Source organism: Rhinolophus hipposideros (assembly GCF_964194185.1).
Source record: "Rhinolophus hipposideros genome assembly, chromosome: 4".
In the NCBI taxonomy this organism is placed as follows: domain Eukaryota; kingdom Metazoa; phylum Chordata; class Mammalia; order Chiroptera; family Rhinolophidae; genus Rhinolophus; species Rhinolophus hipposideros.
The window spans coordinates 47,215,988-47,237,631 of NC_138050.1; the positions used below are offsets into that span (position 1 = coordinate 47,215,988).

Consider the following 21,644-nt stretch of genomic DNA (forward strand, 5'->3'; position numbering starts at 1 on the left):
ATCATCATGTACAAGGGCTCCTCAACAAGATTATAGCAGATTTGTTAGCAAAAACTTTTGAGGCTAAAAGGCAGTAAGCTGATATATTTGAATACCTGAAAAAAAAAAAAACAACAAAAAACAAAAAAAGTATCCTGCCAACTGAGAATTCTATATCCAACAAAACTCTTTTGAAATTGATGGAGAAATTAAGACATTCCCAGATTGAAAGATGAACAAACAAAAAAGCTGAGGAAATTTATTACCATGAGACCTGGCTTACAAAAAACAAACAAACAAACAAAAAAACTAAAAGGAATCCTTCATGATAAATAAATTGTTTCTAATGTAACTAAAATTCATATGCACAAATAAAGAGCTCTGGTAAAGTTAAATAAAGGGAAACGTAAAAATCTGTATTAATGTAATTTTAATTTATAACTCCATTTAATAAAATTTCTATAAGGTTTGAAAGACATACATGAAAACAAATAATTTTAAATCTATTTAATGGCTATACAACATAAACATGTAATTTTTGACATCACAAATAAGTCTTGAGCAGAAACTGTAAAGGAGTGGAGGTTTTTTATGTGTTTGAAGTTAATTTGGTATCAATTCAAAATAGATTATTATAAATTTAGTGTGTTATATGTAATTCTATGTTAACCGTAAAAAAAACTTCTAGAATATACACAAAAGGAAATGAGGAAAAAGAAATAGATAAGTGTCATTACAAAACATCAACTAAACATAAAGGAAGCTGATAATGAATCAAATGAAGGATTTAGAAAGCTATAAAAAATACAAAGAACAAATAAAATGGCAAAACAAGTCGTTTTCTATGAATAATTACATTAATGTTAATGGATTAAGTTCCCCAATCAAATGGCATGAATTTGCAGATTAGATAACATTTCTCAACTATATGCTGAAGGAGACTGCAAAAGACTCACTTGGTATCTAATGACACAAAAAGGTTGAAAGTGAAAAGATAGAAAAATATGATCCATACAAATAATATCAAAAAAGAGCACTAATAGCTATAATAATATCAAAGTAGATCTTAAATAAACTACTGTTACAAATGAAAACACAAAACACCAAAGGCTTATGACGTGATGCAAAACACTGCTGATATAAATTTTAAACTGCAAACCTTCACATTAAAAAGGAAAAAAGATCTTAAATCAACAACCTAAGTTTATACCCTAGGTAAATAAACAAAGAACATACTAAACCCAAAGTTAACAGGAAGAAGGAAATAATAAAGGTTAGATGACAATTAACAAAATAGAGAGTAGAAAAATGAAAAACCAACAAAATTAAAAAACTTTACATGGAATGACAAAGAAAAGAGAGAAGACTCAAATATTTAAATTAAAAATGAAAATAGGGACATTGGTACTAATTTTACAGAAATATTGAGGATTTTGAGAGAGTACTATGAAAAATTATAAGCCATCAATGTGTATAAGCTGAATGAAATGGAAAAATTTATAGGAATACGCCATTTACCAACACTGAATCATGAAGAAATAGAAAATCTGAATAGACTTATAATTTATAAGGAGTTTAATCAGTAATGAAAAACCTTGAAACAAAGACAACCCCTGGACTGTATGGCTTCACTGGTAATTTCTACCAAACATTTAGAGAAAAATTAAATCAATCTTCTCAAACTCTTCCAAAAAATTTGAATGAGAGGGAACACTTCCAGATGCATTTGATGATGCCAGTGTTACCCCAATATAAGAGCCAGCCAAAAATACTATGAGAAAAGAAAACTACAAATATTGCTTATGAACATTGATGCAAATACATCAACAAAGTACTAGTAAACCAAGTTCAGCAGCATATTGAAGAGTTTATACACTATGACCAAGTGGGATTTATTCCTGTAACGTAAAGATGGTTCAATATGCAAAAAGCAAACAATGAAATAAACTACATTAATGGAATGAAGGGAGAAAAACACAACCACCGCATTTGATGCAGAAAAGTAATTTGACAAAATTTAACACCCATTAATGATAAAAATATTCAACAAACTGGAAGGAAACTATCTCAATGTAACAAAGTGTATCTATAAAAAACAAATAGCTAACATCATACTCAAAGATAAAAAAAGCTTTTCATCTAATACCAAGAACAAGGATAACTATTTTCTCAACTTCTATTCAACAAAGCACTGGAAGTTCTATCCACAGCAAGAAAAAGAAACCAATAATATCTAAATTGTAAAGGAAGAAGTAAAATGATCTCCGTTCACAGATGATGTAATCTTATATGTAGAAAATTATAAATATTACACACACACACACACACACACACACTCACACAATATTAGAACTAGTAAACAAATACAGCAGTTGCAGGATACAAAAATCAACACATAATAATGAGTTGCATTTCTATACAATAATGGTGCACATTTGAGAAGGGAATTAAGTAAACAGTTACATGTACAATAGCATCAAAAATAATAAAATACTGAGGAATAAACTTGTTCAAGATGAAAGACTTGTACACTGAAAATTACAAAACATTGCTGAAAGATGTTAAAGAAGACATGAACAAATGGAAAGATATCCCATATTCATGCATTTAAGATTTAATGTAGTTAAGTGTCAATACTACTTAAAGCAACCTACAGATTCAACACAATCCTTATTAAATCCCAATTTTTTTGGCAGAAATAGAAAAAATCTTTCTGAAACTTATTATAGAATCTTAAGGGACTTTAAATAGTTAAAACAATCTTAAAAAAGAAGAAAAATTTGGACACCCACTTATTAATTTCAAACTTACTAAAAAAGCTATAGTAATCTAAACACTGTGGTACTGACAAACAGACATACAGACCAGTGGAAAAGAATAAAGAACCCAGAAATAAAATCTTTCAGCTATGATCAAATGATTTTCAATAAGGTTGGCCATAGAAATTCATACTAAATATTCACATGCAAAATAATGGACTTAGACCTTTAATTTACTTCATGTACAAAAATTAACTCAAAATGAATCCTAGACCTAAAGATAAGATCTAAAACCATGATTCTCCTTAAAAAAACATAGGGGGGAACTTCATGACATTGGATTTGGCAATGATTTATTGGATATAACCAATTAGAATAGCTATTAGAAAACACGCAAAAGAACAAATGTTGGTGAGGACGTGGAGAAATTGTAACCCTTGTGCACTGATGGTGGGAATGTAAAGTACTAGAAAACAGTATAGGAGTTCCCCAAGAATCAAACAAATTATTACATGATCCAGCAATTCCACCTGTAGGTATATAACCAAAACATTTGAAAACAGACACCTGAACAGAAATTTGTACAGTGATGAGAGTAGCATAATTTACAACAGCCAAAAGGTTCAAATAAACCAAATGTCCATTGATAGATGAGTGAATAAACAATATGTGATATAAACATTGAACAGAATATTTAGCCTTAAAAAGGAATGAAACTTTGATACATGCAACAACATGGATTACTTTGAAAACATTATGCCTGGTGAAATAAGGACTCAAAACGACAAATATTGAATAATTCCACTTGCATGAGGTACCTAAAATATTCAAATTTATAGACAGAGAGTAGAATAGTGATTACCAGAAGCTGTGGGAAGGGGTCACTGGGGAGTTAGAGTTTGATGGGTACAGAGTTTCTGCTTCAGATAATGAAAATTTCTGGAGATAAGAGGTGATGATGTTTGCAGAACGATGTAAATGTGCTAATGTCTCTGAACTGTACACTTCAAAATGATTAAAAGTGGTAAATTTGGTGGATTCGCGGAAAAAATGGCGGCATGAAGTGAGCCTCTGTGGCGCTCACCTGGAATTTACAACAAATCGGACAACAATAACTCCACAAAGGACTCCCTGCACAGCAGACAGGCAAGACAAAGAGGCCCACTACTGAATTCACCTCCAGGTGGGTGAATCGCGCAAGCGGGGGAGGAGGGAGAGGAGAAGTGCGGAGATGGAGCCGCGTGGGCGCAGGACGCAGACCTAGCTCAGTGCTCAGAGCTCACTGCTCCCGGAATTACCGCAGCTGCGGGAGAGGGAAGGACTCGGACTGCTAGGGCTCCGCTTATGGCCCACAGGGCTGAGGGGGCAGCATATAACACGGCTGAACGCAACACTCGCTCACGGCAGACCTCGGAGCAAAGACTGAGGGAAGAGGGCTGAAATCGGTGGTTTAAGCCCTCACTGCCGAGTGGAAAACGGAAGCCTTAGGCACAGAGACTAGCCACCCCCTCTCTACCCTCCCAGAGCTCACCCCGCCCCCACCTACCCAGTGCTAGAAGCGATAAAGTAGCAGTGTCAGATCAAAGGACAGAATATTTGCTGCTCTGAGAACTATGGACCGCAGACACAGATTCACACCTCAACTAGTTTCGGCAAAGGGGAGGGAGCTGTGGAAGCAGGACTGGCTGTGGTAGTGGTCGCCACCATTGCTCTGGGCCACCTCTCACAACTCACCCCACCCCTGGCCCCACCTATCTGGGCGGATCCCTGCAGGAGTAAACAGAACTGCTGAAACATTCAGGCTCTGAATCTGGTGCAGAAAGAGCTTTGGAACTTCAAAAGCTCTTCGCATACCTATCAACCTGTTGCAGAAGCCACTCCAGTAGATGTCTAGGAAGAGAAATAGTAAATCAGTGATTGCCATGAATAACCAAAGCAACAAGATAGCTCAGAAAGAAAGTGAAAAGTCTCCAGAAAAGGAACTTAGAGATATGGAAATATGTGATTTAAATGACAGAGAATTCAAGATTGCAATTCTGAAAAAAATGAACGAGATGCAAGAAAACATAGAAAGGCAGTTTAATGAACTCAGAAACACAATCAAAGAACACAATGAGCATTTTGCAAAAGAGATTGAAATTTTGAAAAAGAACCAAATAGAATTTCTGGAGATTAAGAACTCAATTGAAGAAATTAACAATAATATATACAGCTTAGGTAGTAGAATTGACCAGATGGAGGAAAGAATCAGTGACATTGAAAATAGGAACCTGGGATTTACACAGATGGAAGAAGAAAGAGACTTGAGACTTAAAAGAAATGATAGAACTCTACAAGAACTTTCTGACTCCATCAGAAAGAGCAATATAAGAATAATGGGCATACCAGAAGGAGAAGAAAGAGAGAAAGAAACAGAGAATATATTCAAACAGATCGTCGATGAGAACTTCCCAAACTTGTGGAAAGAACTGGATCCTCGAATCCAAGAAGCAAATAGAACATCTAATTACCTCAATCCCAACAGGCCTTCACCAAGGCACACTGTATTGAAGCTGTCTAAAATCAATGACAAAGAAAGAATCCTCAAGGCAGCCAAGGAAAAGAAGACAGTCACCTTCAAAGGAAAGCCCATTAGATTATCATCAGATTTCTCAGCAGAAACTCTACAAGCTAGGAGGAAATGGAACCAAATATTCAAACTATTGAAAGAGAGAAATCATGAGCCAAGAATAATATATCCAGCAAAGATCTCCTTTAGATATGAAGGAGGAATAAAGACCTTTCCAAACATCCAGAAGCTGAGGGAATTTTCTAATACACGACATGCACTATAAGAAATACTAAAGGAGGCTATTAGACCACCATCAACATGAACAACTGTGGCAACCAAAACATAAAAAGGGGGAGAGTAATGGCCTGAACTGGAATATGGGAATAGAGAAAGTAAGCGTGCTGAAGAAACTAGAATACTCTAATTTTAAACTTTCTTTTACATAAACTTAAGGGTAACCACTCAAAAAACATCCAGAACTGAAATATATACTGTAATAGAAGAAACAGAGGGAAACATCATAGAATACCACCACACAGAAATAATAGACAACAACAAAAAGGCAAAGAAACAATAGAGACACAGCCTTACCAGAAAACTAAAGATAGAATGACAGGAAATCCTCACGTATCAATAATAACTCTAAATGAAAATGGACTGAACTCACCAATAAAGAGACACAGAGTAGCAGATTGGATCAAAAAACTAAACCCAACCATATGCTGTCTACAAGAGACACATCTCAGCTACAAGGACAAGCATAAACTCAAAGTGAAAGGGTGGAAATTGACACTCCAAGCAAATGATACCCAGAGAAAATCAGGTGTAGTCATAATGATTTCCGATGAAACAGACTTCAGGGTGAAAAAGATAACAAGAGACAAAGATGGACATTTCATAATGGTAAAGGGGACTATACAACAGGAAGACATAACAGTCATCAATGTTTATGCCCCCAATCAGGGAGCACCGAAATATACCAAGCAACTACTAACAGAACTAAAGGGAGAAATTGACCAAAACACCATTATACTAGGGGGACTTAAATGCATCATTGACAGCTATGGATAGATCATCCAAACAGAAGATAAATAACAAAATCGCAGCCCTAAATGACACATTAGATGAATTGGACATAATTGACATATATAGAGCACTTCATCCTAAAACATCAGACTATACATTCTTTTCTAGTGTACATGGAACATTCTCAAGGATAGACCATATATTGGGACACAAAATCAGCCTCAGCAAATTTAAGAAGATTGAAATCATACCAAGCATATTCTCTGATCACAAAGCTTTGAAATTGGATATCAACTGCAAAAAGAAAGCAGGAAAAAACACAAATACATGGAGATTAAAGAACATACTTTTAAAGAACAACTGGGTCAAAGAAGAAATTAGAGGAGAGATCAAAAGATACATAGAAACAAATGACAATGAAAATACATCCTACCAAAATTTTCGGGATGCGGCGAAAGCAGTTTTCAGAGGGAAATTTATATCATTACAGGCCTATCTCAAGAAGCAAGAAAAATTCCAAATAAATAACCTCATGTTATACCTTAAAGAACTAGAAAAAGAAGAACAAGCCAAACCCAAGGTCAGCAGAAGAAAGAAGATAACAAAAATCAGAGCAGAATTAAATGAAATAGAGAACAAAAAGACAATAGAAAAAAATAATGTGACAAAGAGCTGGTTCTTTGAAAAGATTAACAAAATTGGCTAACCCTTGGCTAGACTCACTAAGATAAAAAGAGAGAAGACACTAATTAACAAAATCAGAAATGAAAAAGGGGAAGTTATCACGGACACCACAGAAATACAAAGGATTATTCAAGAATACTATGAAGGACTATATGCCACCGAATTCAATAACTTAGAAGAAATGTACAAGTTCTTAGAAACATATAGCCTTCCAAGAGTGAATCATGAAGAACTGGAAAATCTAAACAGGCCGATCACCACGAAATTGAATCAGTCATCAAAAACCTTCCCAAAATCAAAAGTTCTGGACCAGATGGCTTCACTAGTGATTCCACCAACCTTCAAAGAGGATTTAATACCAATCATGCTCAAACTCTTCCAAAAAACTGAAGAAGAGTCAGTACTCCCTAACTCATTTTATGAAGCCAACATTACCCTGATACCAAAACCTGGTAAGGACAACACAAAAAAAGAAAACTACAGACCAATATCTCTGATGAATACAGATGCAAAACTCCTAAACAAAATTCTAGCAAATTGAATACAACAATGCATTAAAAAGATTATTCATCACGACCAAGTGGGGTTCATCCCTGGGGCACAAGGATGGTTCAACATTCGCAAATCCATCAATGTGATACATCACATAAACAAAATAAAGGACAAAAATCATATGATTCTATCAATTGATGGAGAAAAAGCATTTGATAAGATACAACATCCATTTATGATTAAAACACTTAATAAAATTGGTATAGAAGGAAAATACCTCAACATAATAAACGCCATATACGACAAGCCTTCAGCTAATCTCATAATTAATGGTGAAAAGCTGAAGCCCTTTGCTCTACGTTTAGGAACACGACAAGGTTGTCCCCTATCACCTCTGCTTTTCAACATAGTGTTGGAAGTCCTTGCCAGAGCAATCAGGCAAGAGAAAGAAATAAAAGGCATCCAAATTGGGAATGAAGAAGTTAAATTGTCACTCTTTGCAGATGACATGATGCTATATATAGAAAACCCTAAAGACTCCACCAAAAAGCTATTAGAAACAATCAATGAAACAGTAAAGTTGCTGGCTACAAAATCAATGTACAAAAGTCCATTGCTTTCCTATATACCAACAATGAAATCTCAGAAAAAGAGATAGAAAAAACAATTCCTTTTGCAATTGCAGCAAAAAGAAAAAAATACCTAGGAATAAACTTAACCAAGGATGTGAAGGATTTATATGCTGAAAACTATAAGACATTTTTGAAAGAAATTGAAGAAGACACAAAGAAATGGAAACACATTCCGTGCTCATGGATTGGAAGAATCAACATAGTTAAAATGGCCATATTACCCAAAGCCATATACAGATTTAATGCAATTCCCATCAAAATCCCAATGGCAATTTTTAAAGAAATAGAACAAAAATCATCAGATTTGTTTGGAACCAAAAAAGAGCCTGAATAGCCAAAGCAATCTTAAAAAAAAAAAAAAAAAACAATACTGGAGGTATCACACTCCCTGGTTTTTGCTTGTACTACAAGGCTACAATAATCAAAACAGCTTGGTATTGGCGGAAAAACAGACACATAGACCAATGGAATAGAATTGAGAACCCAGAAATAAAACCACATAAATATGGACAGATAATTTTTGACAAAGAAGCTAAAAGCATACAATGGAGGAAAGACAGCCTCTTCAATAAATGGTGCTGGCAGAATTGGATAGCCACGTGCAAAAGAATGAAACTGGACTGCTATCTGTCACCATGTACCAAAATTAATTCAAAATGGATCAACAAATTAAGTATAAGACCTGACACAATAAACTGCATAGAAGAAAACATAGGTCCTAAATGTATGGACCTTGGGTTCAAAGAGCATTTTATGAATTTGACTCGACAGGCAATGGAAGTAAAAACTAAAATAAACAAATGGGATTATGTGAAACTGAAAATCTTCTGCATAGCAAAAGAAACTATTGACAAAATAATGAGGCAACCAACTGAATGGGAGAAGATTTTTGCAAACAGTACCTCTGATAAGGATCTAATATCCAAAATATACAAGGAACTCATGAAACTCAACAACAAAAAAACAAACAACTCAATTGAAAAATGGACAGAGGACCTGAAGAGACATTTCTCCAAAGAATATATACAAATGGCAAATAGACATATGAAAAAATGCTCAAAATCTCTAATCATCAGAGAAATGCAAATGAAAACCATAATGAGATATCACCTCACCCCAGTTAGAATGGCTTTCATCAACAAGACAAATAGTAACAACTGTTGGAGAGGCTGTGGAGAAAAAGGAACCCTCATACACTGTTGGTGGGAATGCAGACTGGTGCAGCAGCTATGGAAGGCAGTGTGGAGGTTCCTCAAGAAATTACGAATAGAATTACCATATGACTCAGCAATCCCTCTCCTGGGTATCTACCCAAAAAATCTGAAAACATTTCTCTATAAAGACACGTGTACTCCAATGTTCATTGCAGCTTTGTTTACAGTGGCCAAGACATGGAAACAACCAAAATGTCCTTTGATAGATGAATGGATAAAGAAGTTGTGGTATATATACTCAATGGAATACTATTCAGCGTTAAGGAAAGATGATATAGGAGCATTTGTGACAACATGGATGGATCTTGAGAGTATAATGCTAAGTGAAATAAGTGAGACAGAAAAAGCAGAGAACCCTATGATTTCACTGATATGTGGTATATAAACCAAAAACAACAAAAGAACAAGACAAACAAATGAGAAAGAAAAACTCATAGACACAGACAATAATTTAGTGGTTACCAGAGGGTAAGGGGTGGGGGGTGGGTGATGAGGGTAAGGGGGTCAAATATATGGTGATGGAAGGAGAACTGACTCTGGGTGGTGAACACACAATGGGATTTATAGATGATGTAATACAGAATTGCACACCTGAATCTATGTAAATTTACTAACAATTGTCACCCCAATAAATTTAATTTAAAAAAGTGGTAAATTTTATGTTATGCATATTATACCACAAAGTAGTGTTTTATATTCTGTGTTTTATAGACTAGGATAAGAGGTGAAATCACTTAACTCTTGTTATGAAATCAATACTTGAACAACTCAAGGGTTAGGGGGAATGATCCCAGTACAGTTCAAAATTAGTATGTAACTTTTGACTCCCCCAAAACTTAACTATAGTTGACCCTTGGTATCCTTGGAGGATTGGTTCCAGAACTCCTGTGAGTTCCAAAATCCATGGATGTTCAAGTCCCTTATATAAAACGGCACAGAGCAATGCAAACTCTAAGCCCTCTGCATATGCAGTTTTTAAAATACTGTTTACAATCCAATTGTGGTTGAATCCATGGATGTGAAACCCGTGGACATAGAGAGACATTTATTTATTTAAAAGATCCACATATAAGTGTAAGTTCAAACCTGTGTTATTTGAAGGTCAACTGTATATATTGTTATACTCGTCAGCTAAGGGCATCCTAAAAAAAACATATATTGAATTCTGTAGTTTATGAGGAATGTACAATTTGAACAAATATAATTGTTTTCCTTGTTTGAAATGGTGAGGGGAAATCAGAATATATTTAATTAATAATTAATTTAATATAATAAAGGGATTAAATATAGAAAAAAAAGGCCAAATCAATCCAGACAGAAATGTTTTAAAAAGTTTCCAAATACATTCGTTATAATAAGAAAAAATTCAAAACAAGAAATAAAGGAGAATCCTCAAGGAACAAAGTTTTCAATGTGGTATACATTTGATTAAAATCGATTATGACTGGGGGTTCTGTTTAGCAAAGTTACTGTGGTGTTTCTGACCCAGCCAGGTCACTTCCAACAATCTGCTTTATTTCCATCAGTAGTGTGATATAATGATTTGTGTATATCTGCAGGGTTTTCTTCGTTTTATAAGTACACAAATGGTTTATGTTTTTGCAACTTGAAACCAGTTCCTCTTTTCCATTTTGGAAAAGGAGGCAAATCAACATTACCTTGCTCATATTTTAGAGATCTTTTTATAGTCAAGGAAGAAAAAAATAACACCAAAGTGTTTGAGTGTTTATAATGATCATGTCTGTTTTCAGTGGTGATGTCGTATTCCTCATGTGCTTTCTTGTGATTAGTCATAGTGGGAAAGCTTGATAGTGATAATCATGACAATTATCTGGGGTTTCTTATTTCTATAATATTCCTCCATGACTCCTTTAGTTGCTTCCTCAGAATCATACATTGATATTTCCTATCCTAATCTTCTTGAAATATTTTTATGAGTATATGTATTTCTTTCACAAAACATTTTTTTAATTTATTGGGGTGACAATTGTTAGTAAAATTACATAGATTTCAGGTGTCCAATTTTGTATTGCATCATCTATAAATCCCATTGTGTGTTCACCACCCAGAGTCAGTTCTCCTTCCATCACCATATATTTGATCCTCCTTACCCTCATCTCCCTACCCCCACCCCCTTACCCTCTGGTAACCAGTAACTATTGTCTGTGTCTATACAAAACATTTTAAAAGCAGGGTTTATGCTTATAATTTCTACTTGAACTTAATATCAAAACTTTAAATAACAGATCTTGGCAAATCCTTGTTATGTTCTTCTTGTTATGATTAACTGTGTGCAAGTAGGTGGTAATGTTTACAACTATTTGATTACTTAGTCACTAATGTTTGAGAATTGAAACAATATGTACAGAATTCAATATATCTTCCTATTTCTTTGTTGATAAAAAAAAAATTTAAATTTCTTGCGACAATGAGCTCATTTTAATCCAAATGAGTATTTTATATATGAGTGTTTAAAGAAAACAATGTCACTGTAATTAGCAGAATACATAAAAATGTTTTAGAGCACTAATATGCAGCTAGCTTGATCATCTTTTGCTAATAGGTATATATGAAGCCAAAGTTTTACAGCCATCACTTGGATAACACCTCCCAAGATCTCCACCCAGACTCTCTAATCTCTCTACTTTGAAACAGAAACTTCTCTAACATCATTATGTATTGTTTTTTAATGATGAACAGTAGCATGTTTTCAAGCTGCTGAAGTAGATCTCTATGTGATAAAGCATTACCTTGGTCATGAATACTGTGGTAAAGTAGTGACTGCCAGATATCCCTCATCTTGTTCTCTAACTGTGGTGAATAAAGATGCCATACACCCTTTTCCCCCTTAGCTCTTTACAATAATCCTTTTTGAACTGTGGAGATAATTGGAGTTCCATCAACCATCTTGAAAGCATAAGGAAGAGTACAGGATCTATAGCTGAAAACTGGACTGAGTCTGGATAATTGATACATGATGGAATCCCATAACTATTCTAGATGGACATCTCCACAATTTTTTACATGATGGGGAAGAGGAACCCATACACTGTTTAAGTGATTATTCGTGGTTCTTGTTTCCTGTGCAATTCCTAACTCATACAGTCTGTGGTAGGCTATTTGGAAATAATAGAGAGTTAAAAATTAAAGAGTGTTTTGACAATAAGTTGAGAAGTATTTTGCAAAGTGAATTTCATAAAAGCAAAGTTGTTACAAAGTTTTTTAAATGGACATTTGTGTAAAAATTTGGGGTGACAATTTTTCTTTTGTTTACTTTTTTACTTCCTAATTTTTAAATGAATAATAGTAAATTAGGTTGTGATAGGGCTTTAATATGTATGACAAATATTTCCATAATTATCAGGTAAAAATAATTATTTTAAATATGCATACATTCATAATGATTTACAATTAAAATGTGAAAAATTGTTAGATTTCATTTATACCTGGTTACATCCAAAACATAAAATTTTTACTTCTCACACAAAAAAAATCTTCTGTTCCCAAGTCAATTATATTTTTCCTTTCCCTCTGTTCTAAGTTAAGTGATTTAATATGTTATGTTTCCTATTAGACCAGATGTTATAATTAAAATATTTGATATGAGAATAATTTAAGCTTGAGCTTCATAGTGTATTTATGTATATCTATATAAGTAACATATATTTCACAGAGGAAAAATCTAAGAAGACAGAAAATGTTGATATTTATATACATGCATGCTATAGAATGATAATAGAGCAAAATCAGACAATAAGATGACATGTTCTTGCAAAAATATATAATTAGTATAGCTAGATAAGTATTCTATAGTTGTAAATATGTATATAAATAAAGAGTTGATAGAAGGTTCATGAAAATAGAAAGAGTAGTTACATCTCAGACATATGCCTTCAATTAACTTTCACTTTACATGTTCTTTACATTATTTTAACAACTATTTATAAGCAATTATACCATTAGAAGTATTCTGTGAAATTTGATCTAATTTAATAAAATACAGTTAAGGAACAATATGATTCTCAATTCAGTGAACATATATAATTTCTATGAAAAAAGCCAGTGAAATATTCATGGTGATATCATCTATAAATGAACGCAGATTATATTATGTTTTTCCTTAAATTATTTTTATTTAAAAAAATTAATTTTCTTATTTTTGAAATTGAATGTGCACTTAAATTACAAGGAAAGTACTAAATATGCATTTAAAAATAGAGTATAAAATATTAGGAAGTCGTTTGGTAATGAAAGACTACATACCTTATTTTCACCACAAATTGTTCCATCATTTACCCACATCTTTTCACTGTCTTTATGATTATGTGGATACTCCAATGAGATGCAGACATGTCCATTTATGTTAGAATAAGTAATAGTAGCATTAGGAATCTGAAGTATATGTTGTCTTTCATATTTACATATTAATTTTCCACACAGCCGATCCCTATAATTTACCAGTAAATGAAAATCATTAGTTTCAAATACAGATAAATATTAGGATATCATTTCTAAAGCAAGAAGTTATAAATAAAACATTAAAGTTTTGGAAAAAGACGCATGCTGAAGTTAATTGTGACAAACCAAAAAAATATGAGGGCCTTGCCTACATTGTTAATAATAACTGATCATTTTTAATAATTATGAACTATTTCCTAGTTAGTCTGATCACATTTTTGTAATGATTCCTTGACTCTTTTTTGATTCTTAGACATAATAAATTCCTAGTTTATTCTATCCTAAAAAATTAGTAAAGTTTATCTAATCACCAATCTCATTGGACTTCTTTTTTAGTTTCTCAAACACAATACCTACATTCAGAACTATGGGTCTAAAACTGACAAGAGTTTGAGATGCACACTCAAGGAATATTATATGCAATATATATTAAAGTAAAATCACTAAAATACATCATAATGATAGTGCTGTAAACCACAGAAAAAAAATCATGAACATAACAGGATATGTAAGAGGAGGAAAGAAAAGGCATCTGAATTGGGAATGAAAAAGTTAAATTGTCACTTTTTGCAAATAAAATGATTCTTTATATAGAAAACCCTAAAGACTCCACCAAAAAGGTATTAGAAACAATTAAAAAAATACATTAAAGTTGCTAGCTACAGAAATCAATGTACAAAAATCCATAGCTCTCCCTATATACTAACAATGAAATTTCACAAAAAGAAATGAAAAAACAAACAATTCATTTTGCAATTGCAACAAAAAGAATAAAACACCTAGGAATAAATTTAACACAGGATATAAAGGACTTATACACTGAAACTGTAAGACATTTTTAAAAGAAATTGAAGAAGACACAAAGAAATGGAAAGACATTCCATGTTCATGGATTGCAAGAATAAACATAATTAAAATGGCCATCTTACCCAAAGCAATATACAGATTTAATGCAAACCCCATCAAAATTCCAAAGGGCATTTTTTAAAAAATAGGACAAAAAATCATCAGATTTGTATGAAATCACAGAAAACCCCAAATAGCCAAAGCGATCTTAAGAAATAAGAACAAGACTGGTATCAGTCTTGGTGAGGTATCACATTTCCTGACTACAGCTTGTACTACAAAGTGACAATAATCAAAATAACATGGTATTGGCAGAAAAACAGACACACTGACCAATGGAATATAATTGCAACCCAAAAATAAAGCTACATAAATATGGACAGATAATTTTCAACAAAGAAGCCAAAACAAACAATGGAGGAAAGAAAGTCTCTTCAATAAATGGGGCTGGGAGAATAGGAAAGTCACGTGCTAAAGAATGAAACTGCACTGCTATCTGTCACCGTGTAGCAAAATTAACTCAAAATGGATCAAAGACCTAAACATAAGACCTGAAACAATAAAATACATAGAAGAAAAACATAGGTACTAAACTTATGGAACTTGGGTTCAAAGAGCATTTTATGAATTTAACCTCAAAGGTAAGGCAAGTAATAGGTAAAATAAATGAGTGGTACTATATTAAGCTAAAAAAAAACTGACCAGCAAAAGAAACCATTGACAAAATAAAGAGGCAACCAACCAAATGGGGAAGATTTTTGCAAACAAGACCTCCAATAAGGGACTAATAGCCAAAATATATAAGGAATTCATACAACTTAACAACAACAAAAAAACAAACAATCCAATTGAAAAAATGGTCAGAGGACCTGAAGAGACATTTCTCCAAAGAAGACATACAAATGGCCAATAGAAATATGAAAACATGTTCAACATCACTAATCATCAGAGAAATGCAAATAAAAACAACGAGATATCACCTCACCAAAGTTAGAATGGCTGTCATCAACAAGCAAAAAATAAGTGTTGGAGAGGCTGTAGAGAAGAAGGAACCCTCATACACTGTTGGTGGGAATGCAGACTGGCGCAGCTGTTATGGAAGGCAGTGTGGAAATTCCTCGAAAAGTTAAGAATAGAATTACCATACGACCCAACAATCGCTCTGCTGGTTATCTATCCCAAAAATCTGAAAACATTTATCCATAAAGACATATATGCTCCACTGTTCATTGCAGCTTTATTTATAGTGGCCAAAACATGGAAACAACCAAAGTGTCCTTCGATAGATGAATGGATAAAGAAGTTGTGGTATATATACACAATGGAATACTCTTCTGTCACAAGAAAAGATGAAATAGTGCCATTTGCAACAATGGATAGATCTTGAGATTATTATGCTGAGTGAAATAAGTCAGACAGAAAAAGTAGAGAACCATATGATTTCACTGATATGTGGTATATAAAATTGAAAACAATACAGGAACAAGACAAACAAATGAAGAAACAAAAACTAATAGACACACACAATATTTTAGTGGTTACCAGAGAGTAAAGGGGGAGGGACGTGGTAGATAAGAGTAAAGGGGATCAAATATATGGTGATGGAAAGAAAACTAACTCTGGGTGGTGAACACACAATGTGACATATAGATGATGTAATACAGAATTGTACACCTGAAACCTATGCAACCTTACTAACAACTGTCAACCCAATAAACTTTAATTTAAAAATATTAAAATTTATTGGGGTGACAATGGTTAGTCTGAAAAGCATAAATGCATACAAAGCTTCCATTTTGTGTTAGTCATGGTATCCAATACAAAGTCAAAAATGCTAGGCATATCAAAAAATTAAAATGAGACATAATCAAGGAGCAAATAAATCACTAGATACCACTATTAAAATTACCCGCATCCTGCAATTAGCAGAGAAGTACTTTATTGCAGCTAATATAAAATTTATCAGTGATTTCAAGGAAAATATAGTCATAATAGCTGGACTTAATCAATATACAAACGATGAATGTTTAAATAAAATAAAAATTATTGCAGTAAAAGATACATTGCCATTAATTTCTCTCAAACTACTGCCCCTTACTTTGAATACACTCATCCCATCAATTTTGCCACTTTCTGAAGCAGTTCTGGAAATCCTCTTTAGTGTGTGTCTTTAGTTGCACTGTCATGACTGCCTTGATGTCCTGAGTCGATTCAATGTTTACCTTTCATGGTCATTTTGACTTTAGGGAAGTCACATGGTGCCAGATCCAGTAAACAAAGAGAATGAGGACACACTGTAACCTTTTTGACAGAAATTGCTGTACCAGAAGCAATGTGTGATATTGTCATGATGGAGGATGATTTATGGCACACTTTAAAACACACCTTCTCTCAACTATAGCTCACACACGACTGACTGCACCGAATAAGTTGAAACTTGTCACACATTGTTACTAAGGTTTGACGTGCTGCTTCCCAAATTGAAGATCCCTGCCTTTCCGTTGGATGGTACAGGGCGGCAGCATTCACCATATTTTGGGATCACAATGGAAAGGCTCCGTGTCACACATTACTTCTGGAATGGCAATTTCTTTCAAATAAAAACATTATGGTGTGTCCTTATCCACTTTTACCAGAGCTGGCACTGAGTGACTTCTGCCTCTTCCCCAAAGTCAAAATGACCATGAAAGGTAAACGTTTTGAATTGATTCAGGACATCGAAGCAGCCACAACAGCACAACTAATGACACTCACTAAAGAGGACTTCCAGAACTGCTTCAGAAAGTGGCAAGAACGATGGGATGAGTGTCTTCAAAGTGAGGAGGGCATACTCTGAGGGGAATTAATGACAATGTGTCTTTTGCTGTAATAAATTTTTTAAAAAATTAAACATTCACTATAGTTTTTGATCACACCTTGTATGCTTTAGCAATTATGAAACAAACTTCTGTGTATTCTAATTTTGAGCATATGAGGAAGCAACTTATAACTTTACTAAGATGTATTTTGTGGTGAGCACACTATATGTCAGTCTCATTCTAGTGCTTTTCATGAAGTATCTAAATTTCACACTGGTGCCAGACCAATGATGTTAGTGGAATTGATATTAATAGTTTACATATCAGAAAAAGTGGAATATATGTTCAAGATCATACAAGTAGGTAGGCAGTGTAATTAGGATTTGAGACCATGACATCTAGCTGTACAGTACATGTTCATAAACATAGTGCTTTACTTCCTAGAGAGTAAAAATTCATATATTTTCATTCCATCACTCTAAGAGTAGTCATCCTTTGTAAAGTGACAGCATGCAAAAGAAAAATAATCAGTCCTTCTAACTAATAGAAAATTATGCATATACATGTAAATTAAATATTATGTGGGAAGGTATGAGAATAAATTGGATATATGAGAAAGAAGTACAGACATTTTGTATTTCACGTATTTATAATTGTATTAAATATAGTCTTATGTCATGGCCAGGTGAAATTTTAATTACATATAAATTTATCTGGTAATATTTTGTAATTTAAGGAAGTAAATGGAGTTTGTCAGATTTTATAAAGCATACTTAGGGTTACACTTTTTGTATCCTGAAGAATCTGAACCACAGTTCCCAGACTGATCTGTCATAGAATTAAGGTGTTGAAAACACTCAGCAGGAGCCATAAGTGCACCTGAAAAAAAAAGTTTGCTTAGTCATATTGAACTTATATTAATTTAAAATAATTAATGAATACATTTAAAATTCTAAAATGGTTTAAAACATACTGCACAAAATAAGATTATAACATAAAATTGAAAATGAAAACTAGGTTTTTATTTCACTTATATGTACAATATAAAACTAAAAGCAACAAATGAATAAGACAAACAAGCAAAAACTCATGGACAAAGGCAATAGTTCAGTTAGGAGAGAGGGGAGCTAGAAGAGGGTAAAGGGGGTCAAATATATGGTGACAGAAGAATATTTGACTTTGGTTGGTGAACACACAATGCAATCAGTATATAGATGATGTATTATAGAATTGTACACTTGAAACCTATATAATTTTTTAACCAATGTTACCCCAATATTTTTAATAAAGAAAAACGATCACACATAACGATTTCGATGAGATATCTAGAAGTTGTGAATACTCGTTTACTATCCAAAAATATATCTTAGACTTAAACATGGTATGAAATTTGTTTTCTAATTTTAGTAACTCTAGAAACACATATATATAAGTATGTAAGAAACTTAAAAAATAATTGGCTTATTGGTCAATAATTTGTGTTTGCATAAATGTGTTTTCAAGTCAAAGCACTCAACTAATATCTTGCTTTTTTCATCATAATTTCCTCAGACCAAAAAAACCTTGGAGTCACAATTGATTCATTTTCACATTCACTATTTAATTCATGCACATAATGAGCATAATTCTCATTTTATAGTCAAGTGATTTTTCAGCGGAGGTTCCAAGTAGGTTGAATGGGGGGATAATCATCTTTTCAACAGTGATGCTGAGACAATGGGGTATCCACATGCTAAAGATTTAAGTTGGAGCCATTTCTCACACCATATACAAAAAACTAACTCAAAATGGATTAGAGACTCAAATTTAATAGTGAGAGCTATAAAATTCCTGAAGAAAACAAAGGAATAAGTCAGGACCTTGGATTAGGCCATGCTTTCTTAGATATAACACCAAAATCACAAGTACAAAATAAAACATAAATTGAACTTCACTAAAATTAAAACTGCTTCAAAAAAGGCCATCAAGAAAGTGATGAGATAATCTACAAAATGGGAATAAATATTTGCAAAACATGAATTTGACAATAAACTTGAATCCAGAATATATAAAGAACTGTTACAACTCATAAACAAACAATTAAAAAATAGGTAAAGGATTTGAATAGACATTTCTCTAAAGAAGATATACAAATGGCCAATAAGCACATAAAAAGACATTCATCATTAGTTATTAGCTAAACTCCAATCAAAACCATAACAAGGTACTGTTACCGGACTCAGGTCCAGTGCCACTTTTCGCCTGAGGCCCAAGAACTCTAGTGACAAGAGTTGGTGAGGAGAAAAGCATTCTTTATTCTAGATTCTGGCAGATAGGGAAGATGGCAGACTAATTAATATCCAGGAGAAAAGCATCTTCCCCGAACTGAGAATAATCAAATGGTTTTTTAATCAGGTTGGTTGGTGGGGGAAAGAACAAAGAAAAATGAGAGTCGGTCATGTAAGTTTCAGAAAATTGCCTCCCAGGGCCTGGTCTCAGAAATCGCTTCCCATGGCCTCGTCAGCTTCATAATGTTATTTCGAACTCAGCAGCCATGACTGGAGTGTTTCATGCATCATGAGCAAAAACTGTAAGGGAGTTGCAACCATGGATCCTGGTGTCTGGGCACCTAAGAATTGAGAAATTGTTCTTTCCATATTAGTTCTCTGCTGATTAATTAGATCAACAAGGTATGTATAGTATTAAGAAAGGGAACCAAGCAAAGTCATTGAATTAAGCAGTGAAGGGGAGAAACAAGAGAAAACAGTTAAATAGCAAGCTGTGAGGTGAATCAGACTATGAGCTGACTGAACTAAATCTAACTAAGTCATTAATTTTGAGTTTCACCCTTACAATACCACTTCACATCCATTAGATCATCCACAGAATAACTCAATATTACAAGGAAATCAATTAAACTAAAATTAACATATGAATTAATCTATAAATCTGGTTCCCAGATTCAGATGCAAGAGCAGAGAGCCAAGTCAAGACGTATAAAGAAGATAATAAAAGCTAAGATTACTTGTCTTTGAGATATTAATATAATTGTAAAGGTAGAGAAATTAAACAGTGTATGACTGGCATATGTTGAGAAAAATGACCAAGAGAACTGAAGACAAAATTGAGAAACATTCACACATTTAGTTTAAAAACTCTTAATATAGAGCATATATACATTACAGTCCATTCAAGGGTATCAAGTTATGACAATAAAGTGGTTATCAATATGCTGTTAATACTAAATTGGATATATGTCAAATAACACACACACACAGATTCATACAAATGCATTCCTTCCCCCATTCCCTCCTCTAGCCTGAGGCAACCATTATTCTAATTTCTGTCTCTATAATTTGCCTATGTCATACACTTTATATAAATGAAATCATAGAATATGTTTGTGGCCCTTTGTAACTGCCTTCCTTACCTTAGCATAATAATGTTTTCAAAATTCAGCTACATCTAGCAAACATCAGCACTTCGTTAATTTTTTATTTCCTAATAATGTTCCATATCATGTTTATTTTACTCTTTTGTCAGTTGATGGACATTTGGGTTGCTTCTACATTTAGTCTATTATGAATAATGGTGCTATGAACATCTGTATACAAGGTTTTGTGGGAACATATGTTTTCAGTTTTCTTAGGTATAAACCGGGGTGAAATTGTTATGCTCAACATTTTAAGGAAGTGCCAAATTGTTTTCTAAGCCACTGCAACCATTTTATATTCCTACGAGCACTGCATAAAAGTTTTGATTTTGCCACATTCTCACTAACACATGCTGTTGTCTGTCTTTTTAAATTACAGCCATCCTAGTGAATGTGAAGTTCTTGCTGTAGTTTGATTTCCATTTCCTTTTTTTTTTTTTTAAAGTTTATTGGGGTGACAATTGTTAGTAAAGTTACATAGATTTCAGGTGTACAATTCTGTAATACATCATCTATAAATCACATTGTGTGTTCACTACCCAGAATCAGTTCTCCTTCCATCACCATATATTTGATCCCCTTTATCCTCATTTACCACTCCCCTCCCTTTTTCCCCTCTGGTAACCACTAGACTATTGTTTGTGTCTATGAGTTTTTGTTTCTCATTTCTTTCTCTTGTTCTTTTGTTGTTTTTGGTTCATTTACCACATATCAGTGATATCATATGGTTCTCTACTTTTTCTGTCTGATTTATTTTGCTTAGCATTATAATCTCAAGATCCATCCATGTTGT

The 21,644-nt window shown here is 33.4% G+C and overlaps 1 protein-coding gene across 1 annotated transcript in view; it reads right to left on the reverse strand.

The window, feature by feature from the left end:
- The window catches only part of LOC308496886 (disintegrin and metalloproteinase domain-containing protein 2-like), a gene marked incomplete at its 5' end in the record, with an annotated part of 91,524 nt that overhangs the window by 20,162 nt on the left and 49,718 nt on the right, over nt 1–21,644 (reverse strand). Inside the window, 2 exons of the mRNA XM_081046669.1 lie at nt 13,601–13,784; nt 18,213–18,318. Coding sequence (XP_080902795.1) covers nt 13,601–13,784; nt 18,213–18,318 — 290 coding nt within the window. The remainder of the gene's footprint in view (nt 1–13,600; nt 13,785–18,212; nt 18,319–21,644) is intronic.